Below are 21,312 nucleotides of genomic sequence, written 5' to 3' on the forward strand. Positions count from 1 at the left end.
TCCCTTTGTAATTCTGAACAATCCTCAATGTTGTTTATTTCCCTATAAACAATTATGTCATCTGCATACAATCTTATTTTTAATGTTATATTCTTCCCTAAATCATTTGCGTATATTAAGAAAAGTTTTTTTTTTTTTTTGCTAGGGGCTTTACGTCGCACCGACACAGATAGGTCTTATGGCGACGATGGGATAGGAATGGCCTAGGATTTGGAAGGAAGCGGCCGTGGCCTTAATTAAGGTACAGCCCCAGCATTTGCCTGGTGTGAAAATGGGGAAACCACGTTAAGAAAAGTAACGGACCGATTATATTACCCTGTACAATTCCCTTCCAAACTTTCTCTCCTGCGATACGTTATTTACTACTTTGACTTTCTGAACCCTTGAATTTAGAAATGTTTTTATCCAACGTGTAACCCTACGTCCAATCCTATTCCCTCCAATTTCTTTAATAATATTCCATGTTCCACTCTATCAAAGGCTTTGGAAAGATCTATGGCTATGCAATCTAGCTGACCTCCTGAATCCAACTGATCTGATATGTCCTGCTGAAATCCCACCAGTTGTGCCTCACAAGAAAATTTCTTTCTAAATCCATACTGGCTCCTCATAAACCAATTTTTATCATCACATATCCCTCTGATGTACTTTGCTATTAAACTCTCCAGTATTTTACAAACTATACTGGTCAGGCTGACTGGTCTGTAGTTCTCTGGTTTCCTTTATAAATTGGTATTATTATAGATTCCTTCCATTCCTTTGGTATTACACTATTATTTATGACATAGTCAAAGAGAAATTTTAAATAAGGGACTATGTACCACCTCATTGTCTTTAATAGCTCCCCAGTAATTCGATCACTTCCTGCTCCTTCTCCTAGCTGAAGCAGTTGGATTTCCCCGAAAATATCTTCATTTGTGAATGAGAAGCTTCTTGTTTCCCTCTGTGTCTCTCCCTCTCTATCTTCTGTTTCGGTTTCCAACTCCTGACAATCATTTACTGAATCTCTGAATTCCCTACTAAATAGGTTTGCTTTCTCAGTATCTGTTAAATAGTGTTCACCCCCTTCTCCCACCATTGTAGGAATTTGGATTCCTTTTCCTTTTTGATTTCTGATATATGAATACAGCTTTTTCCATTTCCCTTTGTGGTCATTACCCTCTTGAAGTATGCCACTCATATAATTCTCTTTTGCTTCCTTTTTCACTCTATTCAGTTCCCTCATTAGCTGTTTTCTAGTTTCTCTACTCTCCCTACCTTCTTTGATTTTCCTGTTTACTATTCTACATTTTCTTTTTAATTTTCTTATTTCCTTTGTATAATAAACAGGGTCTGAGGTCATTTTACCCTTCTTAACAGGTACAAATCTCTTCTCTCCTTCCCAAATGATTCCTTTGAATTTAGCCCAAAGTGTATCCACATTACTCCCTTCACTTATCCAACAACTGAATTGTGATTTAAGGTAAGTCCCAAATTCATCAACTTTAGTTTTTCTGTACAATTTCTTGTCTTGTGTGACCCTCTTATTAAGCCTTTTTGGTACGAGTCCTACATCCATTATTACAGCCTTATGGTCTCCTATTCCTTCAATTACCTCAGTTTTATCAACAATTTCCCGTGGTTTAACCAAGAATACATCTAGTAAGTTATTGAGACGAGTCGGTTCTTGTACTACTTGTGTAAATCCTCCCTCCCAAACTAACTTATTTGCCAGTTTCTGTTCATGGGTTTCACTTGCGGCTCCATTCCATTCAACTTCCGGCAACTTTAGATCTCCCCCAATTATTACCACATCATTATTGTTGTTTTTATGAGTATAATCTATTATTTTCTCAAATATTTCCATATCTCTTTCCTCTCTTCCAGGCCTGTATGTTCCTATAATTCCCACCTCCTTCATATTATCACAAATTAATTTTATCCCTAATATTTCATCCCTTTCATCGGTAAACCATTATGTGAACAATAAGTTTCCTTCACCAGAATAAACACCCTCCTCCCTTTTTATCTTCTCGGTCTCTACGATAGACTGCGTACTCTTCTGGAAATACTTCTCTATTACCCACCCCTTCTCTCAACCACGATTCCACTTCTATCACCACATCAGTCTCATAAGATCAATCAATCAATATCAATCAATACTGATTTGCATTTAGGGCAGTCGCCCAGGTGGCAGATTCCCTATCTGTTGCTTTCCTAGCCTTTTCCGAAATGATTTCAAAGAAATTGGAAATTTATTGAACATCTCCCTTGGTAAGTTACTCCAATCCCTAACTCCCCTTCCTATAAATGAATATTTGCCCCAGTTCTTCCTCTTGAATTCCAACTTTATCTTCATATTGTGATCATTCCTACTTTTATAAACGCCACTCAAAATTATTCGTCTACCGATGTCATTACACGCCATCTCTCCGCTGACAGCTCGGAACATACCACTTAATGATATAGATGTTGATTCCCATAGGGAATCTGAAATATTTGTTCCGAATGAGTAAATTTATAATACCAATATAAATGGTCCGTTATTGGACATTATAAATTTTCCAGCTAACTCATTCCTGGTTGCCAGCGTTTCGCCCTCGTGTGCTAGGCTGGGCTCATCAGTTGGTACCTAGCACACCTACCAAGACGCTGGCTAGTGCATACCGTGGAGGCCACTGCATAGGCTAATTGTAGCCACCGGCAGTGCCAATGCACTATGAGACACTTTGTCCCATTATCAAAAATTGATGCCTGCCTGGCCATCAGATGATATAGATGTTGATTCCCATAGGGAATCTGAAATATTTGTTCCGAATGAGTAAATTTATAATACCAATATAAATGGTCCGTTATTGGACATTATAAATTTTCCAGCTAACTCATTCCTGGTTGCCAGCGTTTCGCCCTCGTGTGCTAGGCTGGGCTCATCAGTTGGTACCTAGCACACCTACCAAGACGCTGGCTAGTGCATACCGTGGAGGCCACTGCATAGGCTAATTGTAGCCACCGGCAGTGCCAATGCACTATGAGACACTTTGTCCCATTATCAAAAATTGATGCCTGCCTGGCCATCAGATGATATAGATGTTGATTCCCATAGGGAATCTGAAATATTTGTTCCGAATGAGTAAATTTATAATACCAATATAAATGGTCCGTTATTGGACATTATAAATTTTCCAGCTAACTCATTCCTGGTTGCCAGCGTTTCGCCCTCGTGTGCTAGGCTGGGCTCATCAGTTGGTACCTAGCACACCTACCAAGACGCTGGCTAGTGCATACCGTGGAGGCCACTGCATAGGCTAATTGTAGCCACCGGCAGTGCCAATGCACTATGAGACACTTTGTCCCATTATCAAAAATTGATGCCTGCCTGGCCATCAGATGATATAGATGGTATGCACTAGCCAGCGTCTTGGTAGGTGTGCTAGGTACCAACTGATGAGCCCAGCCTAGCACACGAGGGCGAAACGCTGGCAACCAGGAATGAGTTAGCTGGAAAATTTATAATGTCCAATAACGGACCATTTATATTGGTATTATAAATTTACTCATTCGGAACAAATATTTCAGATTCCCTATGGGAATCAACATCTATATCATCTGATGGCCAGGCAGGCATCAATTTTTGATAATGGGACAAAGTGTCTCATAGTGCATTGGCACTGCCGGTGGCTACAATTAGCCTATGCAGTGGCCTCCACGGTATGCACTAGCCAGCGTCTTGGTAGGTGTGCTAGGTACCAACTGATGAGCCCAGCCTAGCACACGAGGGCGAAACGCTGGCAACCAGGAATGAGTTAGCTGGAAAATTTATAATGTCCAATAACGGACCATTTATATTGGTATTATAAATTTACTCATTCGGAACAAATATTTCAGATTCCCTATGGGAATCAACATCTATATCATCTGATGGCCAGGCAGGCATCAATTTTTGATAATGGGACAAAGTGTCTCATAGTGCATTGGCACTGCCGGTGGCTACAATTAGCCTATGCAGTGGCCTCCACGGTATGCACTAGCCAGCGTCTTGGTAGGTGTGCTAGGTACCAACTGATGAGCCCAGCCTAGCACACGAGGGCGAAACGCTGGCAACCAGGAATGAGTTAGCTGGAAAATTTATAATGTCCAATAACGGACCATTTATATTGGTATTATAAATTTACTCATTCGGAACAAATATTTCAGATTCCCTATGGGAATCAACATCTATATCATCTGATGGCCAGGCAGGCATCAATTTTTGATAATGGGACAAAGTGTCTCATAGTGCATTGGCACTGCCGGTGGCTACAATTAGCCTATGCAGTGGCCTCCACGGTATGCACTAGCCAGCGTCTTGGTAGGTGTGCTAGGTACCAACTGATGAGCCCAGCCTAGCACACGAGGGCGAAACGCTGGCAACCAGGAATGAGTTAGCTGGAAAATTTATAATGTCCAATAACGGACCATTTATATTGGTATTACATACCACTTAGTCGAGCAGTTCTTCTTCTTTCTCTCAATTCTTCCAAGCCCAAACTTTGCAACATTTTTGTAACGCCACTCTTTTGTCGGAAATCACCCAGAACAAATCGAGCTGCTTTTCTGTGAATTTTTTCTAGTTCTTGAATGAGGTAATTCTGGTGAGGGTCCCATACACTGGAACCATACTCTAGTTGGCGTCTTACCAGAGACTTATATGCACTCTCCTTTACATCCTTACTACAAACCCTAAATACCCTCATAACCATGTGCAGAGATCTGTACCCTTTATTTACAATCCCATGTATGTGATTTCCCCAATGAAGATCTTTCCTTATATTAACACCTAGATACTTACAATGATCCCCAAGAGGAACTTTCACCCTATCAACGCAGTAATTAAAACTGAGAGGACTTTTCCTACTTGTAAAACTCACAACCTGACTTTTAACCCAGTTTATCAACATACCACTGCCTGCTGTCCATCTCACAACATTATCGAGGTCACGTCGCAGTTGCTCACAATCTTGTAACTTATTTATCACTCTATAGAGAATAACATCATCCGCAAAAAGCCTTACCTCCGGTTCCACTCCTTTACTCATATCATTTATATATATAAGAAAACATAAAGTTCCGATAATACTGTCTTGGGGAATTTCCCTCTTAATTATTACAGGGTCAGATAAAGGTTCGCCTACTCTTATTCTCTGAGATCTATTTTCTAGAAATATAGCAACCCATTCAGTCACTCTTTTCTCTAGTCCAATTGCACTCATTTTTGCCAGTAGTCTCCCATGATCCACCCTATCAAATGCTTTAGACAGGTCAATCGCGATACAGTCCATTTGACCTCCAGAATCCAAGATATCTGCTATATCTTGCTGGAATCCTACAAGTTGAGCCTCAGTGGAATAACCTTTCCTAAAACCGAATTGCCTTCTATCGAACCAGTTATTAATATCACAAACATGTCTAATATAATCAGAAAGAATACCTTCCCAAAGCTTACATACAATGCATATCAAACTTACTGGCCTGTAATTTTCAGCTTTATGTCTATCACCCTTTCCTTTATACACAGGGGCTACTACAGCAACTCTCCATTCATCTGGTATAGCTCCTTCGGCCAAACAATAATCAAATAAGTACTTCAGATATGGTACTATATCCCAACCCATTGTCTTTAGTATATCCCCAGAAATCTGATCAATTCCAGCTGCTTTTCTAGTTTTCAACTTTTGTATCTTATTGTAAATGTCATTGTAATCATATGTAAATTTTATTACTTCTTTGGCCTTAGTCTCTTCCTCTATCTCGACATTATCCTTGTAACCAACAATCTTTACATACTGCTGACTGAATACTTCTGCCTTTTGAAGATCCTCACATACACACTCCCCTTGTTCATTAATTATTCCTGGAATGTCCTTCTTGGAACCTGTTTCTGCCTTAAAATACCTATACATACCCTTCCATTTTTCACTAAAATTTGTATGACTGCCAATTATGCTTGCCATCATGTTATCCTTAGCTGCCTTCTTTGCTAGATTCAATTTTCTAGTAAGTTCCTTCAATTTCTCCTTACTTCCACAGCCATTTCTAACTCTATTTCTTTCCAGTCTGCACCTCCTTCTTAGTCTCTTTATTTCTCTATTATAATAAGGTGGGTCTTTACCATTCCTTACCACCCTTAAAGGTACAAACCTGTTTTCGCATTCCTCAACAATTTCTTTAAACCCATCCCAGAGTCTGTTTACATTTGTATTTACCGCTTTCCACCGATCATAGTTACTTTTTAGAAACTGCCTCATGCCTGCTTTATCAGCCATGTGGTACTGCCTAACAGTCCTACTTTTAAGACCTTCCTTTCTATCACATTTATTTTTAACTACCACAAAAACAGCTTCATGATCACTAATACCATCTATTACTTCAGTTTCCCTATAGAGCTCATCTGGTTTTATCAGCACGACATCCAGGATATTTTTCCCTCTGGTTGGTTCCATCACTTTCAGAAGCAGCTGTTCTTCCCATATTAACTTATTTGCCATTTGTTGGTCATGCTTCCTGTAGTTCGCATTTCCTTCCCAACTGACATCTGGCAAATTCAAATTTCCCTCTACAATCACATTTCTTTCCATGATATAGATGTTGATTCCCATAGGGAATCTGATATATTTGTTCCGAATGAGTAAATTTATAATACCAATATAAATGGTCCGTTATTGGACATTATAAATTTTCCAGCCAACTCATTCCTGCTTGCCAGTGTTTCGCCCCCGTGTGCTAGGCCGGGCTCATCAGTTGGCACCTAGCACACCCACTAAGACGCTGGCCAGTGCATACCGTGGAGGCCACTGCGTAGGCTAATTGTAGCCACCGGCAGTGCCAATGCACTATGAGAGACTTTGTCTCCTTCGGAACAAATATATCAGATTCCCTATGGGAATCAACATCTATATCATCTGATGGCCAAGCAGGCATCAATTTATGATAAGGAGACAAAGTCTCTCACAGTGCATTGGCACTGCCGGTGGCTACAATTAGCCTACGCAGTGGCCTCCACGGTATGCACTGGCCAGCGTCTTGGTGGGTGTGCTAGGTGCCAACTGATATGCCCGGCCTAGCACACGGGGGCGAAACGCTGGCAAGCAGGAATGAGTTGGCCGGAAAATTTATAATGTCCAATAACGGACCATTTATATTGGTATTATAAATTTACTCATTCGGAACAAATATATCAGATTCCCTATGGGAATCAACATCTATATCATCTGATGGCCAAGCAGGCATCAATTTATGATAAGGAGACAAAGTCTCTCATTGTGCATTGGCACTGCCGGTGGCTACAATTAGCCTACGCAGTGGCCTCCACGGTATGCACTGGCCAGCGTCTTGGTGGGTGTGCTAGGTGCCAACTGATGAGCCCGGCCTAGCACACGGGGGCGAAACGCTGGCAAGCAGGAATGAGTTGGCTGGAAAATTTATAATGTCCAATAACGGACCATTTATATTTATATTATAAATTTACTCATTCGGAACAAATATATCAGATTCCCTATGGGAATCAACATCTATATCATCTGATGGCCAAGCAGGCATCAATTTATGATAAGGAGACAAAGTCTCTCATAGTGCATTGGCACTGCCGGTGGCTACAATTAGCCTACGCAGTGGCCTCCACGGTATGCACTGGCCAGCGTCTTGGTGGGTGTGCTAGGTGCCAACTGATAAGCCCGGCCTAGCACACGGGGGCGAAACGCTGGCAAGCAGGAATGAGTTGGCTGGAAAATTTATAATGTCCAATAACGGACCATTTATATTGGTATTATAAATTTACTCATTCGGAACAAATATATCAGATTCCCTATGGGAATCAACATCTATATCATCTGATGGCCAAGCAGGCATCAATTTATGATAAGGAGACAAAGTCTCTCATAGTGCATTGGCACTGCCGATGGCTATAATTAGCCTACGCAGTGGCCTCCACGGTATGCACTGGCCAGCGTCTTGGTGGGTGTGCTAGGTGCCAACTGATGAGCCCGGCCTAGCACACGGGGGCGAAACGCTGGCAAGCAGGAATGAGTTGGCTGGAAAATTTATAATGTCCAATAACGGACCATTTATATTGGTATTATAAATTTACTCATTCGGAACAAATATATCAGATTCCCTATGGGAATCAACATCTATATCATCTGATGGCCACGCAGGCATCAATTTATGATAAGGAGACAAAGTCTCTCATAGTGCATTGGCACTGCCGGTGGCTACAATTAGCCTACGCAGTGGCCTCCACGGTATGCACTGGCCAGCGTCTTGGTGGGTGTGCTAGGTGCCAACTGATGAGACCGGCGTAGCACACGTTGGCGAAACGCTGGCAAGCAGGAATGAGTTGGCTGGAAAATTTATAATGTCCAATAACGGACCATTTATATTGGTATTTCTTTCCATGTCGTTTCCCACATAGCTGACTGTCCTATCAAATAATTCCGAATCCGCATCAGTGCTACCCTTTCCCGATCTGTACACTCCAAATATATCAAGTTGCCTATTATCTTTAGAAATGAGCCTTACACCTAGAATTTCATGTGTCTCATCTTTAACTTTTTCGTAGCTTACAAATTCTTCTTTCACCAGAATGAAAACTCCCCCTCCCACCTTTCCTATCCTATCTCTACGATACACACTCCAGTGCCGTGAGAAAATTTCTGCATCCATTATATCATTCCATCTATGTACCGAATTTTAATTGTTTATTTACTACACTCTGACAGTTTACTAAGAGCAAACTCAGACCCCTTTCCTCCCTAAAACTTGACTGTTGCAATTGGGTAACTTGAAATTCCTTACTTTCCTGAGTTTCATTTTCTATTTGGCTGAGCCAGCTTGAAGTACAGCTGGCTCTTTCTACTACTTTTCCTGGTCAGTAGTATTATAACTCAAGGGAGTTGCCTTTTTTACAGTACATATCTTAAGATTAATAAAATCTAGAACAATATTTGCTATCTTTCGTTTACCTGAATTGTTTAGATGAAGGCCATGCTTTGTGTAACAGTGTCTCTCGAAACTGCTGCTATCAATTACCTGTGTGTTACGAAAATGTTTACAAATTTTAACCATATCTGTATTAACTTTGTCCACTTCCAATGTTCACACATGAGTCTCTAATCAAATCATGCCTGTGGGGCACGTTCACTACAAAGACGTTAGTGTGAGTCAGCTTACCTAGTGTACATTTAAGTTCAGAAATGACATTCTTAGCGTCGTAGTGAGCTACGTCGTTCGTCCCGCCGATGATCACTACTGCATCACGACTTCCGAGATTTCTTGCCGCCTGCTCCGTATTTTCCAATACCTTCTTCATTGGGGCCCCAGCCGATGCTGCAATATCTTTGTTGTTCATTTTCTCCGCAATTCCCCTCGCCTGGCTATTACCAAATATAAGAATGTTTGACACTTTCGCCGGTGCACTGTGTGGGCTTTTAGGCCTAACTTTGCCGCTTCTCGTAACGGATTATGCGCTATATGTTTGACTGCTTCCCGTACGGATACCTTGTGTATCACTAACTTCCCTCAGGGCTGAAAATCTATTTTTGGTGTCAATTACAAAATTGTCCTTATTTAAGCGTACACTTTTCCTCCTAGAATCTGAAGCAACTTGACACCACGCGCTAGAATTCACAGAGCCACCTGTGTTCTGAGTGTTTACTGGTACCGGTACTTTCGATTCCAGTAAACGTACCTTCTCCTTTAAAATCTCATTCTCCGCTTTTAATGCTTGTAAATCCTGTTGCAATAAAGAGAGAATTACAAGTACATTATCATTACCTCCATCCTCTAAGGAATGAGACGCCAGCGATTCGCTGTCCGTTGTAGGCCTAGGTTTGTTACCGCTATTCAAATTGCTCTCGCCACAGCTAACACAGGTCCAAGTATCTTCATTTTTAGCAAAACCAGCACTACATATACACTCAAAATGGTACCAAATTAAACACTTTTCACACTGGATAACTACTGCTGTCTACAGCTGTGTCGTTCGGGACGTCGACCCTCTTCTTCCAGCAACAGAAATTCAACGTCACCTTCGTCATCACGACATTCCAGTCCGGAAGGCATCCCGCATCTTCAACGCCTAGGGCCCCACGTACTTAGTGCGTCTTCAACTATATACTGCAGCAGCCGTCGACCAACTCATAGCCAACGGTGCAACCCTCTACGGCCGTCTTCATGAAGTCGAACCTTCTCGTTCTCCTCCCCGCTCTAGATATCCCATAGCTACACTACATCGTTACCCCCGGCCAGATCATCCTTCCTTTCAACCTACACACTCCGTCCGTCCATCTTCTCACCATCTGAATATCTCCTTCCCCCCACCGCCGACTCTTGAACATCTTCGATACTTCACAACCGTCCTTTACCACATCGTCTCAACACTTCACCACCTTATCCTTCCCAGCGACTTTCAAACCACCACTCTTGTGTAAATCTTCACTTTTCCCATCTTCCTTCAAACTTCATGCCTAATGCCCATCCTTTTCATTACCAGCAGCGTAGCCCTTCCTCCTTCAATATGTCAAATCGCTTACCCACCTTTTTCATTTATCCCATCTCAAGTTATCTTCACCTCTCTTGGCCCGAGCGATCGTGTTACGATCTAAGGGGCCCGCCCCGCCCTTTGGGTGGGGAATGAAAACACGAAAACAACAACAACACTGGATACCATTCTTCACTCGCTTCTTGTTTACACCACACTTATTCCCGATTATTTCGCAAGAGAACCAGGAGCTATCTTCACTTACATCCTTCGCTGACGCCATCTTGTACCTAAATTTAAACAGAGCTAACTGAAATACGGTGTAGTAATAAAATGAATAACTATTAGCATACATATTTATACAGGAAGTTCATCTAGCTCTCAAAATAGTTTCAACTGAATAGGGAAAATATCACAGACATTCACTCATACAATAGCAAAATGTCTGGAATTATTTTGTTCAACAACTCAAACTCAGAAGCAACATTCCTGGTCTTTCGTGAGACAAGGAAGAGACCTGCTGTCTCCTGACAGCTTACAAAAATCACAAGCTTCAGAACAACAAATGCCTAAGATAAGAGATTACTTATTGTGTTGCACGTGCATGTTGTTTTAATGGTTAATTGCACATGTCTCTACTTGTAACAGAAACCTTGTTCGTTTCTTCTGCAACTATGTTGGTACCCATGTTAGGGAGTGTGAAACCTTTCTCAATCGAAAAACAAGCCTGTCCTTGCACAAGCCAAAATCCTCTACGAACTGCCTTCGCCTGTTCCACAAAACCAGACATGAAGTACAGAAGAGCGTGATACAGAATCGGGAATTGTGGATATTAACTAGGGGATTGTACAAACCAGCAATTCCCTTGAGGAGCTGCCCCTGATGAAAATACACTTTGTAACGAGCTGCTTTTTGTATTGGAATAAATCTTCAGTCAACATCCAAAAGAAGTGGACTAGATCAGATACTGTCTACGTTTCAGCAGCCAACTTCCTTGCCCTTGAGACTTCCCTGCCATGTATAAAGATGATCGGAGTTGGAACTAACCTCAAGATTTTGATTGAGAGAAAACAAACAAATAGAGCAGTGGGTCCAAACACAAACTAAACAGAATAGTGGGTGTCATTAGCCTCTCACCATGGAGCAAGCACTGGTCATGTCGCCAATGAACACAGGAGAGAGTTTGAATCGTAGTGTGTCATCCTTGGTAGTTTTCCACATATTACCCATTTTAACGCCAGGAAAATGCTCTGATGATATTTTTTGTAGTCAAGGTTCTTTCCCTGTAAATCCTTCTCCTAATTAATAAGAAAATATCCACCCACACGACGACAGCATTCAGAGAAAGGTTACTGGACAGATGCACACATGGTGAATACTATGGCTGTGAATGACTTGAAACCAGCACCATGCATTCACAGACGAATACTTTGCATAGCACTCCACAATGAAAACACATTGTTTTAATGTAAACAAGCAACACTGTATTAGAAACCACACTGAGCTCTAAGTTAGTGTCTTTGACAGCTGCACCAGGTGTCACACAGCGACCTTGAAGGATACCCTATTTAGCGTGCTTAAGGATGGATGCAAACACTTTAATAACTTCGGGATATCCTTCAAGTATTCCATCTCTGATGATTGATCATCTTGGATACTTAGTTGCTTTATGAATTACATACATCAGATTCAAACTAAGGATCATCAATAGACAGTATGTTACTCTTACAGGACTTGGTGTGTTCCAGATGAAATGATTTCTTTGCGGCCCAATTTAAACAATTTGTTTTGAGCATCTCAACAACCACCTGGTTATGTTGCCTGTAATTTGTTCATAATCATTTGAATATTTTAAATCATTTGTTAAATTGTATGACACAACTTGTACACAATTGGAACATTCCTATCACGTTTTTTAAATTAGTCTCTTCTCATTATTTCAGAAGACTAGTGTCAAGTGAAACTTCAAGAATTTTAATTTGGACTACAGTGTTTCACAATGTATTTATACTTTTAGCTCAGAGTTTACAAACCCCATTTTATGTAATGACTGTGTCGTTATTTTAGTTTAACTTGTGTAAATGAACAGCTGAAGACGACAAAGTAGTCCTGTTCGTATTGATTACGTGGAATAAAACATCAAGTTACAAACTAAGACTGTAAAACGTGAGTGAACTTACTTCATATGCAGGTTTAGCACCATCCTCGAGACCAGCCCAGGAGAGTTTAACAAGTTTGTGTATCTCGTAGCGACAGTGTCCCGTTAAAAGTTTGCAATACGGAAAGGTGACGAGAGTGAATGATGTCTCTCCAGACACCATAAGTGGACTCGGTAACCAGCTCAGTACTACGAGAGAACGATTGGCATTGGTCGTTAGGATCCGCTCTGTTAATGTCTTGGTCACGTTCAACAAATGCGGTCCCACCCACACGACCTTCACGAACAGGTGTAGATCATCAATATCCTGCTTGACAAATCCTGTGTCAGCTGAAACACACAACAGGAAGGATTAATGGCTAAATGCTCCAAAAGTAACAGTCCTTAAAACAAATGTGAAAAATTTACACAAGTATGAAGGATGAGTTGTCCACCTAATCAATACTGTACTTTATTTTACAAAGAGTCTAGAATATTAACATTAAATGACAGTACCGGTTTCGACCCGTAAATAGGTCATCATCAGCTGTTGGTGAACCTGCTTAATAGCGATTGTGCAGAACAGGACATTCCTAAAATTAAACAAGAATGCCACTATTCTAATAAAATATATAATGTTATGATATTTACATATGGTACAATAAAGGGCTTTGATTTGCTGGAGTCCTATGAATGTCACATTTTCAAAAACAGTATTGCTAAAACGTTAAAAATACGGCAGCGTTCTTAGAGTGCAGAATAAAACACTACTAAATTAAAAAGAATGCCACTATTCTAATAAAATACACAATTTTATGACATTTACATATGGTACAATAAAGGGCTTTGACTTGCTAGAGTCCTATGAATGCCACACAAAACTGATTCATTATTACTATGCATTTATTTGTATTTCACGCCGTACAAATAAATAAAAGTTATCTTCCATGTATCATCATGTATTTTATTAGCTTTGTCAATGTTATTTTGGTTACTGTTATGTAAAATTGTATCACCGACCCGACATACCTGTCGTGACGCCATTCTGGAAGTGTTGTAAAATGCCTTGACAACCCATCGAGCGATTACACAGCATCACTGATATGGCTCAAAATATCCCTTCCCGTCGTAAACCATATAACCTCTACTAGACCGTGTCAAGTCAATGCAGGAGATGCAGTTGTAATCACCTAGCAACCAGCTGTTGCTGGTCCAATCGAACTGGTGGGAAGTTTGACAATTACCTAGGGTGTCCACCCAGTCAGACCCCCATCATGGTTATGTGATTTTACCTTCTTCCATGATAAATATCAGCTGATTACTTAAAAGAAATTACAACTTTGGGAATCACAAATGGAAGCAAATGTTCAAAAGTAAATAGGAATTTTGTCAGAATTATGTAATGAATTCAACAGTACATTTCAGGAGGATCTTGTGTATGGCTCCATGGTTGGAGTGCTGGCACTTGGTCACAGGGGTCCTGAGTTCGGTTCCTGGCAGAGTCGGGAATTTTAACCATAACCGGTCAATTCCCCTGGCACGGGGACTGGGTGTATGTGCCGTCTTCCTCATTACGATGCGCGGGTCGTCAACGGGCGTGCACCAGGCCTCTCCGGAGGCAACCCGCCAAATGTTTTCTTGTCCGCTCTCAATTAGCAGAGAAGAGATCCACGAGAATTTGCAAATGGAACTGAAGGAAGGAAATCACTTCTGGGATGCCCAAGAGAGGGATCTGAACTCATTTCACTTCTCATTCATACTATATAGAACTGAGTGTACATCTTCCTTTTCCTACAAAACGGAGTTACATTTGTGACTGAGCCTACAACTGTGAGGGAAGCTATTATCACACCACAAGATTCTTAAATTTCACTTCAATACTGCCACGAGAGAGAATACCAAAGAGAACATTCATGGATACAGAGACTGGAAAGAGGCGTAGGGGACGTCCTAGAGGAGCTCTGTTGTGGACTGTATTGCAAACAGAGGAGTCGATAGCAATAAAGTACTAGAAGAGGAATAGTGGAGGGCTTTGGTACACTACCCTACCCACAGAGAATCTGGAAGAAGAAGAAGAAGAAGAAGAAGAAGAAGAAGAAGAAGAAAGACATGTTAATATCACTTCTTTTACATTCTCATTCTCCACAAATGAGTATGAACATTAATGATTACATTCCGACTGGATTTTTCATAAAATTCTTTCACCAACTTATTTAAAACACTTCTTAACCAAACTGATGACACTGCATTCTAAAAAATGCTATGGAAATTCAAAAGTATTTAATTTATATAAATTACCAGGATAAGCTGCAAAGAGGAATGCACATGGCTGTGTCTTGTGCCGCAGAGGTTTACATCTCTCAGGAATGTACATTCCCTTGGTACAGTAGTCTTCTTCACAAAAATGACTGCAACATAATACACATGCAAAATATTACCAACAGTCTTCACAGCAGCAGCAAATTCGCTATTCCCATAACATGAATTAACTTATTCACTAGAAAGATACAAATAATCACATTATCTAAAAAAAATATTTAGCTCATGGCACACAAAAAGCCATGCACATACTGTGGGGAAAAATACCTGATGAAAACCCAATAGATAACTTCCATACATACATCTTCATTATAGATTTATGCCTTTCAGCATTCAGTCTGCAAGCCTCTGTGAACTTACTAAATTACGTCACAATCCTCTATTTGTACCTAGTTCTGTGGCATCATTTAGTTCCGTACCTCTTATCTTTAAATCGTTAGAAACCGAGTCTAACCATCATCGTAACAGAGTTCATTATTCTGCTGGGCAACCTATCCTCCTCCATTCACCTCACATGACCCCACCACCGAAGCCAGTTTAAGCGTACATCTTCATTTATAGAGGTAATTCATAACTTAACCCTTATCTCCTCATTCCGAGTACCCTCCTGCCATTGTTCCCACCTGTTTGTACCAGCAATTATTCTCGCTACTTTCATGTCTGTTACTTCTACTTACATATAAGATATCCTGAGTCCACCCAGCTTTCGCTCCCGTAAAGCAAAGTTGGTCTGAAAACAGACCGATGTAAAGATAGTTTCATCCGGAAGCCAACTTCCTTCTTACAGAATACTGTTGATCACAACTGCGAGCTCACTGCATTAGCTTTACTACACCTTGATTCAATCCCACTTACTATATTACCATCCTGGGAGAACACACAACCTAAATACTGTTCCAGCTTTACATTCTAACCTAATCTGACATCACTTTAGTCTTGTCAATAAATCTCATCTCACACTCAGTGCACCTATTTCTAAGTTCAAGATATTAGACCGCAGGCTTTCAGCAAAATCTGCCATAAGACCACGTCATTGGCATAGGCTAAAGGCTAAACTTTTTACTACATTTACACCTAACTGAATCCCTCCTTGTCACTTTATACCTTTCAGTAGATGCTCCATGTAAACTACGAACAACAAAGGTGAAAGATTACGCCTTGTCTAAGCCCCAGCAAGCACCTTAAATCCTCCCTGGACCATAAATTCCTCTGATTGCTTTTAACAATCTATCCTTAATCCCATAGTCCTCCAGTACAGCAAACATCTTTTGCCTCGCTACTCTGTCATGTGCCCTCTCTAGATCTTCAAAACATAACTGCCTATTCCTCTCATAGCATTTTTCAATTACCTGGCGCATACTGAAAATCTGATGTTGACAGCACCTTTGTGGTCTGAAACCACACTGGTTTTCATCCAACTTAGTCTAAACCACTGATCACATTCTCCCTTCCAAAATGCCAGTGAAAACCTTGCCTGGTATACTGATCAATGAAATATCTTGATAGTTGTTACAATCCTTCCTCTTCCCTTGCTAATAAATAGGAGCAATTACTGCCTTTGTCAAATCAGAAGGTACCCTAGTAACATTCTCTGCAGAAAAGACATAAGAAAAACAACAAGAATAATGTGTTCTTATAAATGGAGTATTTACAATAGCTGTAGAATATGAATAAAGCTTACCTCTCTGGAGACGATTGAACAAACTGTTGAACATAATTCAAGTCATTTTCTGAGAGATCAAAAAGCTTTGCTTTCATGGGATCAGCAAATATACGCCAATGGTCCATGCCAGGATTACGATGTGAAAAATTAGAAGGAATGAACCAGCCAAATCTACAAGAAAAAAACTGATCATAAGTATAACATTCCTTCTGTGGTATAAAGCAGTACGTTATATCTTACATCAACTCACCTTCCAGGAGGGGACACGTTACCGCAGTCCTTCACGTGGAAGAGGTTTGCAAAAACAGCTATGTCCATCTGTGGTGGTAACCACACCTCCAGGTTGACGGTAGAGGATGGAATACTGAAATAAAACAAACATTATGAACACAACCTTGATTATTTTTGTTTACCTTTTTTATTATGTTCCCCTGACAGTGGTGGGTTTTGTTTGACAAAGATGGGATAGGAAAGCACTAGGATTAGGAAAGAAGCGACAGTGGCCTTAATTCAGCTACAGCTCCAGCATTTGCCTCGTGTAAAAATGAGAAACAATGGATAACCAACTTCAAGGCTGCCCACAGTAGGGTTCGAACGCACTATCTCCCAAATGCAAGCTCACAGCTGTGCGCCCCTAACCACACGGCGAACTCCCTCGGTACAAAAGAAAAAACTAATATAATCTTCACTTTAATAGCGTGTATATGTTACTATTGTTCCTAAATACCGTGAGTGGATTACGTTAACCTTTCTTTAAATGTAATAATTTTATGTAGTTTGTGTCTCCTGTAAACTTAAAGGAGCCACCCGATTCTTGCACTCTGCTCTTCAAAATGTTACAAATTCACACATGTACTGACAGACACAGACATAATTGTGGCACGAGAATAACATCGTTGCATCTCGAAACACCGCTACGTGGAGGGGAGAAATACCGATCCGCATGTTCATATGCATGAAGTGTTTTTATATATTGTATTTATCTTGTACATATATATATAAGTTAGTTTAGGTAAAGACGTGTTTTATACACTAGTTTTAAGACCTTCAGCATTTTAGACATACAGTTGCAATATTGTAAAGAATGACATATACGCCAGTTCACGCTAAGACGTGCCCCATTTGTATGTGACTAAATGTACATCATCATCATATGGCATTCCTTTAACACCACAATCTTAATCAAAGCTTCATTATATAAATATGTATGTATGGTTCAGCTGAAGATGACGTTGAATATGAGGTCGAAACCGGTCCTGTAGTTTAATATATACAATAAATAAGTATTGATTGGTGGAAATCCTCTCCTATTTTTAATTGTGCAATTGTCAATACGGAAATGAAGATTATAGATTACGATATACAGAATCTTAGCTAAGAGAACCTTACTCGTCAGAGTTCTTAGCAACAATGACCGGTGTGCGTGTAAACAGGAAGAAATACAATCTCCACATCTTCAATACAGCGCTCGGAAGTTGGTCCGAAGACGAGGCCCAACTCTGGGTCACTGTAGGCCAGAAAATTTTGAATTTTATTGGTCTTTTTACGTGTTAATGGCTTTTTTCGCAACTTCACCTTCTTTCCACCCATCCATCACCTCTTCACATACCGGGCAAAGTAGCGAAAGTGAGCAAGTATTTGCTACCCTTTCATTCTGTATGGCCAACATATAACATGTCCTGACCAACCAATTCATCATCGCCAAGCCAAAGGAAATTTTGGGGATACACTTATATTAGAGTGTAGGTGCTCAATAAGGGAGAAGTTTTGGATATTCCATCGCTAAGGGAGTGAAAAGGGGTGAGGGGTTAATTGTTTAAATAGGTATATCCATATCTCAAAAAAATTAAATGTTTACAGAGTAAAAATTGGCATTTGGTATCTCCTTTAAAAATAAAGAACATGTATTTTTTTGTTTTTGGAAAATCCAATTAATGGGTGGGGGTGGGGGTGAATTCTTAAAGTGACCATATCCACAGTATATCTCAGAAACATAACATATTACAGACATAAAAATTGGCATTTGGCATCTCCTTTAAAAACATGTTACACGCATGAAAACTGGTGTTTCACATCTCCTGTAAAAGTAAAGAAGCACAGATAATTTGTTTTCGGAAAATCAACTTAAGGGAATGTGACCAAGTGGGTGATTTTTTAAAATGAGTATGTTACATGTTACAGATGTGAAAATTGGTATTTTTAATCTCTTTTAAAAATAAAGAAATGTGTCTGTTTTGTTTTCGGAAAAACCACTTAAGGAGGGGGGGGGGGGGGGGAAGTAAAAAGAACTAAAAACGGGGGTTGAATACTTTCTATTAGGATACTGAATCTCAAAGAAGAAGATGTTACAAACATGAAAATTAGTATTAAGAATCTCCTTTACAGATAAAGAAATACGTATTTATTGTTTTCGGGAAATCCACTTAAGGGTGGTGGGGGTGAAAGAATTGAAAAATGAGTTGAATTCTTTGTATGAGGATACTTATATCACAAAAAAAGTAAAGATGTTACAGACGTGAAAGTTGGTATTTGGATCTCTTTAAAAATACAGAAACACGTATTCTTTTGTGTTTGAAAATTCTACTTAAGTGGAGTTGAAGGCCAGGGAAGAACTGATACAGGGGTTGAATTCTTTTTATGGGGATACTCATTGTTATGGAGATATGGTGGTGGACAGAGATGAAAGAAAGTGCAGGCACGAATGGGTCGATAGAAGGTAATCAAAAGATTAATTAAAACTTTAAAATTAAGGTTATATTTCCTTCTCCTCCCTCTTTTTTTTTCTTTCAAAGTCAGACTTTACAATTTCAAGTACCAAAATTTTGCTTACAAGTTAGGTGACAACGTTTAGAAAATCAGAACAATCCACAAATGACAAATTAGCGGTCTTGAGCTTGCAGCTCCCTAATGAGCACCACTGCTCCCATTAACAAACAGTGAAGGAGACGGGTCTCCCAAGTTCTTTTACATCAACGTCAGAGAATCTTTGCTCTACAAGTTAATCTAGGAGACTACTCCTTCCAAAGGCACCATTCAACAGAGGTACCTTTCAAGCGAAGGTTTAATTTTCAGAAGGCCAATTGGGAGAGATTCACAAACGAGCTTGATATAGAAGTTGCCAAGATCCCACCGAAACCTGAGATGTACGAGGCATTTGTCAAATGCATCCAGACAGCCTCTAGAAGGACCATTCCAAGAGGTTGTAGAACAAATTACATACCAGGAATGACTGATGACAGCAAACAGCTGATGAACCATTATAAAGATCTTTTTGAGGCTGACCCATTTGCTGATGAAACTATCCAGGTTGGTGAGGAATTGCTGCAAACTATCTCAGCAAATCGCAAAGTTAAGTGGACCTCACTGGTAGAGAATCTGGACATGAAGTTGAATAGTAGGCGAGCCTGGAATCTCCTGAAAAACCTCAGCGGTGACCCAACAAAACCTAGAAACTTCACCACAATTACAGCAGACCAGAACGTTACTCATGAACGGGAAGATTAAAGGTCGGAGTACATGGGAGCAACTGGAATGAACCCCAGGAAGTGAGAACCATAATCTCCAAGAACCCTTCACCTTGAATGAACTAGAGTCTGTCATCTCCACCTTGAAATTAAATAAGGCTGCTGGCATCGATGATATCAGAGTAGAACAGATCAAGAAATTCGGCAGGACTACTCTGCAATGGCTGCTTACAATGATTAATGAGTGTGTATATAAGCTTTATATTCTTTATATTCCCAAGCTTTATATTCCCAAGCTCTGGAGGAAAGCTCGAGTGGTTGCACTACTTAAGCCTGGTAAGGAGCCAAACGATCCTAAAAACTTTCGCCCAGTATCATTGTTATGTCATTGTTTCAAGATCTTCGAGCGCCTTATCCTTAACCGAATTAGTGGCATCCTCGAAGGAAAGTTCACTCCTCAACAAGCTGGTTTTCGACCTGGAAAGTCATGCTGCAGTCAAATCCTGAACCTTACTCAACACATCGAGGATGGTTTCGAACAGCATAAGGTAACTGGAGTTGCCTTTGTTGACTTAACAGCTGCCTATGACACCATCAACCACAGGAAGTTAATGAGGAAAATTTACCAGCTCACTAATGATTATCAACTAACATCTCTTATTGGTATTCTCCTGCAGAATAGAAGATTCCAAGTCTCTCTCCATGGTAAGAAGAGCAGATGGCGCGTACAAAAGAACGGTTTACCTCAAGGCAGTGTGCTAGCCCCTGTGCTCTTTAACATTTACACTAATGATCAGCCCATAATGGAACATACCAGGCTTTTCATCTATGCCGACGATACTGCAGTGGTTGCCCAAGGAAAGACATTTGAAGAGGTGGAGGAAAAGTTGACTTCTGCACTAGATACTCTTGGCTCTTACTATGAAGGCAATCATCTAAAGCCAAATCCCAACAAGACTCAGGTGTGCGCATTTCACTTAAGGAATAGAGAAGCTCGGCGGGAACTGGACATTGTATGGCAAGGCAAACGACTAGAACATTGTCCAACACCTGTGTATCTAGGTGTTACTCTTGACCGAACACTGTCCTTCAAGAAACATTGCCACAACACCAGGCTGAAAGTTAGTTCACGGAACAATCTTTTGAGAAAGCTCACAGCCACCACCTGGGGAGCAAGCCCTCACGTCCTGAGAACCTCTGCTCTTGCTTTGTGTGTGTCCGCTGCAGAGTACGCTTC

General features: G+C 40.5%; 1 protein-coding gene across 1 annotated transcript in view; it reads right to left on the bottom strand.

The window, feature by feature from the left end:
• Positions 1-21,312, bottom strand: part of LOC136877165 (uncharacterized) — a 753,414-nt gene that overhangs the window by 129,294 nt on the left and 602,808 nt on the right. The window contains exons 5-8 of the mRNA XM_067150977.2: positions 16,862-16,975; positions 16,630-16,782; positions 14,928-15,037; positions 12,673-12,980 (exon numbers count right to left, since the gene is read on the bottom strand). Of these exons, the coding sequence (XP_067007078.2) occupies positions 12,673-12,980; positions 14,928-15,037; positions 16,630-16,782; positions 16,862-16,975 (685 nt within the window). The remainder of the gene's footprint in view (positions 1-12,672; positions 12,981-14,927; positions 15,038-16,629; positions 16,783-16,861; positions 16,976-21,312) is intronic.

This window comes from Anabrus simplex, chromosome 7 (genome assembly GCF_040414725.1).
Source record: "Anabrus simplex isolate iqAnaSimp1 chromosome 7, ASM4041472v1, whole genome shotgun sequence".
Taxonomy (NCBI): domain Eukaryota; kingdom Metazoa; phylum Arthropoda; class Insecta; order Orthoptera; family Tettigoniidae; genus Anabrus; species Anabrus simplex.